This window comes from Alligator sinensis, unplaced genomic scaffold (assembly GCF_000455745.1).
Source record: "Alligator sinensis unplaced genomic scaffold, ASM45574v1 scaffold1086_1, whole genome shotgun sequence".
Lineage (NCBI taxonomy): Eukaryota > Metazoa > Chordata > Crocodylia > Alligatoridae > Alligator > Alligator sinensis.
Genome location: NW_005842600.1, coordinates 719374 through 727705, shown reverse-complemented (window position 1 = coordinate 727705; position 8332 = coordinate 719374). Strand labels below are relative to the sequence as shown.

The 8332-nt window shown below is 47.7% G+C and overlaps 1 protein-coding gene across 1 annotated transcript in view; it reads right to left on the bottom strand.

Annotated features, from left to right (window-relative positions):
* Window positions 1-8332, bottom strand: part of UBE2G2 (ubiquitin conjugating enzyme E2 G2) — a 43574-nt gene that overhangs the window by 5079 nt on the left and 30163 nt on the right. Inside the window, exon 4 of the mRNA XM_006032981.2 lies at window positions 3395-3513. Within this exon, the coding sequence (XP_006033043.1) occupies window positions 3395-3513 (119 nt within the window). The remainder of the gene's footprint in view (window positions 1-3394; window positions 3514-8332) is intronic.

The following is an 8332-nucleotide window of genomic DNA, read 5'->3' as shown; positions in this document are numbered from 1 at the left end:
TGAGGGGATTAAAGGAAAGGTTAAATATGCACTCTGACAGAAAGGAGTTTGTCAAGCTGTTTGAGCCAGGTGGTCTCATTCAGGAGTGAGTGGCATAAAAAAGTATTATTAGACATTAGAACTTTACCTTAGTATTTTTAACGCTTTTATGTAGCCAACCATTTCCTACACCCCCAAGAAAGGAGGGCTGGAAATAGCAAGGCTTATCTCAAGAGCTCTCCATCCAATTAGCTGTCCTGGCCTGGAATTGGTAAAGCACTCTGCAAATGATAAGGGCTGTTAATTACTACGTTTAAACCCTTTCCCACAGTCCAGAGCTGGGAACTGGGGCTGGCTTACCCACGGCTGAGAGACGAGACGACAATGCAGGCTGAATCAATGCTCCTCACATGCAAAATGGGAATGTGGGTTGTAATAAGGAAACTGTGCAGAAGACACTTAACGTCTTCAATACAGTACCTGCTTTTCAACGCTGTTTTCCTTACAAAAGGTCAATCAAGGAAAGCATAGACAATCAGGGTTGGAAGGGACCTCAGGAAGTCACATCTAGTACAACCCCTGCTCAGAGCAGGACCAACCCAACTAGATCATCCCAGTCAAGGCTTTGTCTAGCCGGGTCTAAAAACCTCCAAAGAGGGAGCTTCCACCTATTCTCTAGGTAACCTGTTCCAGTGCTTCAACACTCTCCTAGTGAGAAAGTTCTTTGTAATATCCAACCTAAACCTCCCTTGCTACAACATGAGCCCACTGCTCCTTGTTCTGTCATCTGCCACCACTGAGAACAGTCCAGCTCCACCCCTCCAAGGAGGTGAAGGCTGCTATTAAGTCCCCCATCAGTCTTCTCTCCTCTAGACTAAATAAGCCCAGTTCTTTCAGCCTCTCCTCACATGGCATGTGCCTCAGCCCCCAAAACATTCTCACTACTCTCCACTGGACTCTCTCCAATTTGTCCACATCCTTTCTGTAGTGGGGGGGGATCAAAACTGGACACAGTACTTCAGGTGTGTCCTCACCAGTGCCAAATAGAAGGGAAGAATTACTTCCTTCGATCTGCAGGTAACGTTCCTACTGATGCAGCCCAGGATGCCATTAGCCTTCTTCACAACAAGGACACTGTTGGCTCACATCCAGCTTATTGTCCACTGTAACCCCCAGGAAAGCCCAGACAAAACTCAACAAGCTGATTCCAGGCATGAAAGTGGGTCTTCCACTTTGTTGCTAGATGCAGCTATACAAGGATTTCCGCTTAGCTTATACTTCACTGAGTTCATTTTGGCCAGAGCCCACTGAACTCTGTAGCCTGACTATCACCAGCCATTGAAACCAGTTAAAATTAGCTGGGCGGGAGAGAATCCACAAATTTCACGGGTTTTCCTTTGCACTCCCCTACTGCAGGGGTTGTCAACTGGGGGTAAGCGTACCCTTGGGGGTACTTGGGAAGGCCCTAGGGGGTATGCATGGGCAGGCAGGGACAGAGCGCCACCACCCACCAACCCACACTGCTGCCTCCCAGGAGGCGGGCCAAGGCAGGGCAAGGGCAGTGGCACCCCTCTACGCCGCTGTCATCCACCACCCCGCGCTGCCACCGCTCCCTGCATCCAGCCATGTGACACCTCCCTCCTCACTCTGCATCCGGCCGCTGGGGGTGCACTTACTAAAAAAAGGTTGAAAACCCCTGTTCTACTGGCCCAGCCAAGTGCTTCAGAAGCACAAGGAGGAGAAAGGCTGATTACCATTTCTGATAGGTAGGAGAGGAAAAAAAAAAGTTGTCGTCTACACAGAGCACGCTCAGAGGCAAGACTGCAGCTTTATAGATAGTCAGTCTGGCCTCACCTTCAAAATAACGCCATTTGGACATGTGGGACTACCTCAGCGAGCACTCCCCTGCAGACTGTCCTTTGTGTTAATAACAGTTCTGCACAGAAATCAACTGAGTCTGGTGCGAGATCCCTAAGCAGCAGACAGGGACAGGTAAAGTAAGATGGGTCCATATGTGGAATGATGAGTGAATGATATGGAGAAGACACTTGGGGAGCATGTGAGAAAAAGAAGGGTAGGCGGGTCATCAGGAGTTGCCAAGACCATTGGTGTGATGCAAAATATGGATTAAACAGCTATCTAGATCTTAGCCTAGAATTGAGGTGTTTGACATTCCAGAGCTTGTATATGGGTGGAAGAGGGCATGTGGGGCAGCAGTTACCTTTCAGGGCTGTCATGTTAATTACCTAATGCAGAGGTGTCCAACTCATTTTACCCTGTGGGCCAGATCCAGACTGTGGGGCTTGTCGCAGGCTGGAGACACCTCCAGGCAGCAAGAGGGTAGCTTGTCAACATAGCTCTAGAGCCTAGGGAGTGAATACCACTGCTACCTACACCCTCTTTCCCCTGCCACTGATTTTAGTTGTGAACGGCAATACCTAGAATTTGGCAGCCAGCACAGGGAGGGAGGAGAGGGGTGGCACTAATAGGCTGTAATTTAACCACTGTAACAGTTGGACAGCCCTGACCTAACTGGAAGATGCATCCAACTCATACAAATTTGAACTGTAATAAAGAGTTTGAACATCTTTTCCATGTTCATTTAATAAATCAAGAACAGCAATCCTGTGCTGAATGTGGATTTGTTCAGATAATGAGATTTAAGAGCTAAAATAGAGTGTTGTGATGTTTTTAATGTGTGCTTTTAGACACAAATGCTGATTTTATTCATCAGGACATTTTTAAGCAGCCGCTGACAAAGTCTCATAAAGGTGATACAACTGGAATATACCCATCTGCCAGTATTGCAGTGGAAAGTTTAAAAAAAAAAAAAAGGCTAAAGGACTCTCTCAATATTGAAATGAATAACTGGGAGATTCTAAACTGTGCTAGATATTGGATCATGTCAGGAAGCCTCTGGCTTGGACAAAATTGACAACAGAGCCTTTTCTGCATAAGTCTGGACACAGACTTTATCTGCTCCAGCGGAGGCAACTTCTATTAACAACGGTCCTTAATGACTTTTTTTTAAAGTTACAGAACAGCACAAAAGGGGCTCCCCCTTCTTTACTTTTTTTAAGCCTCACAGCACCAGTGACACTCAGTGTGGGGCAGGCTCAGAGAATTCAGTTTTGGTACACTTGCAGCTACTCCTGCATCCCACAGCCAAGCCAGCCCTTACTGCATCAGGAAAGCATGAAAATGTGTTTAAGGAGAAGAGACAAGTCTCAAGATGAAACAAAACTGGACACTGGATGAGAGAGCTCCCACCATGTACTGCTGTTCTAAGGTTAAATGTGTAGAAGAGTGCATTGGTAGAAATGCCTGCTGTCCTGTTACAACAGTTGGCCATTAAAGTGTATTAAAAAGAAAGCTTTTAAACCATCAAAAATACCCCACAATGATTTAAACTTACTGTTTGGATGAAACATCTCGCACGTGAACCTCATCTTTGGGGGACTTAAAGGATAGTCAAGAGGGAAGCTCAGAATAGCAGGGAAAACGCCATATTCAAAACAGGTGTCTTCGGGACCCCTAGGGACAAAGAAGATAATTAAATACCTGCTGCAGGTTACATGCCCACATCTGTAGTAGCCATTGATTAGTCACATTTATCCGAGAAAGATTATTTAACCTGTATGACATGAACAGTCAAAAAGGAATCAGGCCAACATTCCCTGTTGTTCCCTAGAATCATTACAAGAAATTAAACCAGACACCGGAAAACCAAGCTAACAAGCATTTAAAAAGAGATTTCACCTCTCCCAGGACATGTAGTGTTGTCACCAATCTCCCTTATTTAAAGCTGGCTAATTGTGTGTATGCATGTCCTATTGAAGTAGGTTACTCGTTTTCAAGTTTATATTTTGGGAGGAAAATTATGCTTCTTTTAGTCACCACTTTTCGGGGCTTGTGAATATGTTCATTACAGCTTATCTACTCAACAGGTCTTCTTGGGAATATGAGAACTGAACTCAGGACAGAGGTGACTCAGTCACTTTTGAGAGGTACTAAGCAAGCTGTTTTCCCCACAGTGAGTGCTATGCCATTAAAAGCATCAGAAGAATGAGGTCAAAGTCCCTGCTACATTATTTCTTTTAGAGGCAGAGATTCCCAAACTACTTCTTATTGTGTACCCCCTTCCAGACTTGCCAGCTACCTGTGTACCCCTACCAGCATACGTTTTATATTTTAAACCCTTAAAAGTCAATTATTGTTATAATTAAAATGAAATACGCCATTACACAATTTCTCCCACATACCCCCGTGAGATGTCTTGCATATCCCAGGGGTACACGTAACCACAGTTAGGGAACCCCTGTTTTAAGGTATAAAGTCTCCACCACCTAAGTTCTAACAGCCTGTTGTATCTGGGAGCTGAAGCATCTCCCCAAGTCTTCCTCTACTGTACACACACCTTGGCTTGCTGCTGCAGAATTACTTATGGAGTAGAGGACTGCAGACATTCAATTACTTTAGATCTCAGTTTCTTTTAGGGGCACACGGCAAGCAGTGGGGAAAAGAAAGGGCCAAGTTGCAGCAAAATCTATGCCCTTGGTTATGCAGCACAAAGCATGTGAGCGAATGCAACCTGAATATGGCACACAAGGTTGTGCAGTAAACCTTCATACCACTGTCCAGCCACTGGAAGGGTCCTTTGCGCCACATATACATCTAAACTGCAATACTCCAAAAAAAAAGACTGCCAGCCAGGAAGAAGGATCTGAACTCCTGCTATAAGCATCACGTTCCCTTCCTAGAGCCCCAGATACTAAACCACAATCTGCAGTGCAATTATTACTGCTGACTGAGTAGTTTGTCCTACAGGCCCAGTTACCAGAGGTGAACAAGCAGAGCACAGCAAACGAACAAGCCATATCTACTAGAGACACAGGCTCTAGGCCTGTACGAAGTGGCTAATATTCGCTTCGGATTCGGCCGATTTGGGGGACAGTGATTTGATTCGGTGATTCGAATCACTGTCCCGAATTGATTCGGCTGCTGCCAAATCACACAGGCCCCATCCCCCACCCGCCCCAGCTCCCAGCATTTGTGGGGAAAAGAGCCCCCACTCACCAGCTCCTGCCCAGCAGGGGGGGCAATCCCCGCTGCCTGCCACTGTCCCATGCTACATGGGGGGGCTCTGCCATGAGCCCCCAGAAGCCCCAAGGCCGCTGCAGCAGCCAGAGAGTAAGGATTTTTGTTTGTTTGTTTTTTTAAAGGGCTGGGAGCTGGGGTCCCCCCATGAACCCCTCTCCCCTCCTCTGCCCCCTACTTACCAGCACGAGTCCAGGTCCAGATCCCTGCTGCAGCAAGCAGGGACTGCCCAAATCGCCAAAGCTCTCTGAATCAATTCAGACCTTTTAATTGGTCCCCCAATTCAATTCGGATTTGGAGATTCGGCCACCAAATCGGGCCTAATTTCCTCCAAATCGAATCAGCACCCAAAGCTTCACTCAGTCCTAACAGGCTCCCATCTGGCACAGCATGGAAGAAGAGACTTAGGATCCAGGAGGCTATTAATATTTTACCCTTAGCCTACAGAAGAATGAACAGCTGCACAGCCTGCCCCTCAGCATGTGTGCAGCACAAAGCAATGCACCAAAATCTCAACTCTGCTGCTGCCATCTCCTTCATTAAAAGGGTTAAATCCCACTCTTCTGGTTCATGTGTACTTCTTTCCTAGCTAAGAACTATGTCTTCATGCTCTGCAGAGGGAGAACAGACTTTATTGAGATCACTGGGGCATTCAGAAGCTTATCTGTATGGCTCTTCCACAGCCCATGCCTTTCCCTCTCATTCACTATTACACAATATGCCTGCGATTTACCCTAAGAACCTTGTCTGCCTATGTCCTTAGACCAACACAGCTACAACCTATACCCCTGTAACAATGTGCCTGTGGCACTTTTGTGATGCAAAAGCCCAGCAACAAAGCAGGTGTTGTCTTAGCTACATACAAGGTTTTACCCTCCTCCTGCCTCCCCTAATGCTCCTTCACTGTTTAGATGCCTTCTCCCCTTTCTGTGGTGGGGGGTAGCTTAGTTTCCTTCTTCCATGAACCCTCTTCCTAGAGTTCCAGTCTTGCATCTAGCATCTTTCTTGGGGTCCTGCATTTTTTCTAGGGTTGGCATCTAGCAGCTCCAATCTCTGGATATCAGTTCCTTCCCCCTTCTCCCCATACCTGCAGCGTTTCTAGGAGAACAGGATCCAAATACCACAGCTGTTATAAAACAAGCTGCCCAAAACAACACCTGGCAATAATCCTGCATCAGGAGAGAAGCTTTTCTTATTTAGCCACTGGGATTTCTGTCTTGCTACAGTTGCTACTAATCAGTCCAGCAGGAAACCTTGCATTTTGATCATCTGCTTAAAAGGGCCCTTTTTGCAAGCACACAAAGGGTTAACTCCCTCTTACCCACTCCCATCAACCTGAACCCAAATATGGGGCAGGAGAGGGAGGGAGAAATCAAAGCTTGTACATTTAATTACTGGGAAGGTCACAACACTGCTTAATTAGCAGGGTGTGTTTGAGTATAATTGAACAATCTGCCCCAAAGGCGTGTTCCAGGACTGCAGAGTCTGCACGCCAAGGGGAAGAGCTGGCAGGTGTTGAGCTTCTGTGTCTTTGAAGGTGCTGTTGTGCTGCATGGACAGAAATGTCAAATCCTGCAGCTCAGAAACCAACTTATAAAACAAGGATTAGTAGGCAAGGCCTCCTCTAATTGACCTAAAAAGATCTGAACTGCCAGTATTGAATATAACTGCATGTCAAAACTTGTCCCATTTAATACAAAACCTACAGCCATATTTTATCAAAAGATAAAACAAAAGCCCAAAACCCATGCTTCAGGAAACGTAATGGCTTTGGAGTTCCATATATAGTACTGACAAGCTTAAGGTATTTAGCTTGCTTTCTCTTACACACACACGTTTATATCAGACCTCCAGTGAAAGTACTGTCATATGTATCTAGTTCATAAAATAGCCAAGTTAATTTATAGAAACAATTACTGTCCCATTCCCTCCTTCCCACACATCCACCACACTACCCACCCTTCTTGGAAGGCCAGAGAAGAGACAGTTAAGTCTGTATCAGTCATGGCTTATACCAGGGGTATCCAACTTCCAAGCAGCTGAAGGCTGCACGCCATACAGATAGGTCTCTCCCAAGTCCCCCTCACTGTGTGGGCTGCCCACCACCCACTGGTATACTTGCCACCCCCCTCCTTACCCCTCACAAAGAAGAGGCTTAGGATCCAGGTATTGCACAGGTATCCCAGCTCTCCCCAACCACACACATAGCTTAGAGGCAGCCTGGTTCCCACCACATGGTGCATACAGCTGGCTGGTGTGGGGTGAGGGGGTGCTGTGTGCACAGCTGGGGAGGGGGCCCACAACACAGAGAGCTCAACTCCCATCACCCCTCTCTCTGGGCTGTGCACATCACCTGTCAACTTTGCTGTGTGCAGCTCGGACACTCCAGCCCCCTCCCAGCTATGCAGAAGTGACTAGGAGGTTAGAGTAGTGACTGGGAGGAAACCCATGGGCCACACGCTAACTCTTCAGGCGCCATCAGTTGGACAGCCGTGGCTTCTACAAAGCAGAAGAACAAAGAGGAAATTGTTTAGGAAAAGCTCCTTAAATTATTCTCCTCGGCAGAAGGATCTGGACGTGTTTTCTCATGGAAGTCTTAATTGCAAAACCTGATTTGACCTGCAGAAAGATTATGAAGCAGGAATTTGATGGTATTGGGAGGAAAGTTTAGTACAGAACACAACAGGACTTGCACCAAAGGAACGTTATAGCTGCCAAGTGAGGCAAATCCCAGAACAAAGTTTGCGATGCAACCCGGGGTGGGGTTGGGGGTGGGGCCTGGTGGTCTCCCGGCCTGTCCCTCCTGTGCACGCCTTAGTGCCCTGGAGGAGCAGGTGGGTGAGCTCCAGGCTGCGGTGAGTAGGCTGAGGGGGATCAGGGAGGCAGAGGACGAAATTGATGCCTATTTCTGTTCTCTGCAGGCCCGGTCGCCCACGGTACAGCCCCCACAGGAGTCGCAGCCATCGCAGGACTGGAAGATGGTGCCCAAATCTAGAGCTGCTAGGCGGAGAGCGGTGGAAGCCCCCCAGGTTCAGCTGGGGAACAGGTTTGATGCCTTGGCAGCGGTGACGGATGAGGGCAGAGGAGTCGGCCCTGCAGGGGACGATGCCGCTCCACGCAAGATAGAGACTGGGAGGAGAGAGAACACCAGGAGGAAGAAACGCCGGGTCCTAGTCATCGGGGACTCCCTCCTGCGAGGGCTGGAAGGTCCGATCTGCAGGCCCGACCCCATGTCACGGCAGGTCTGCGTCATGCC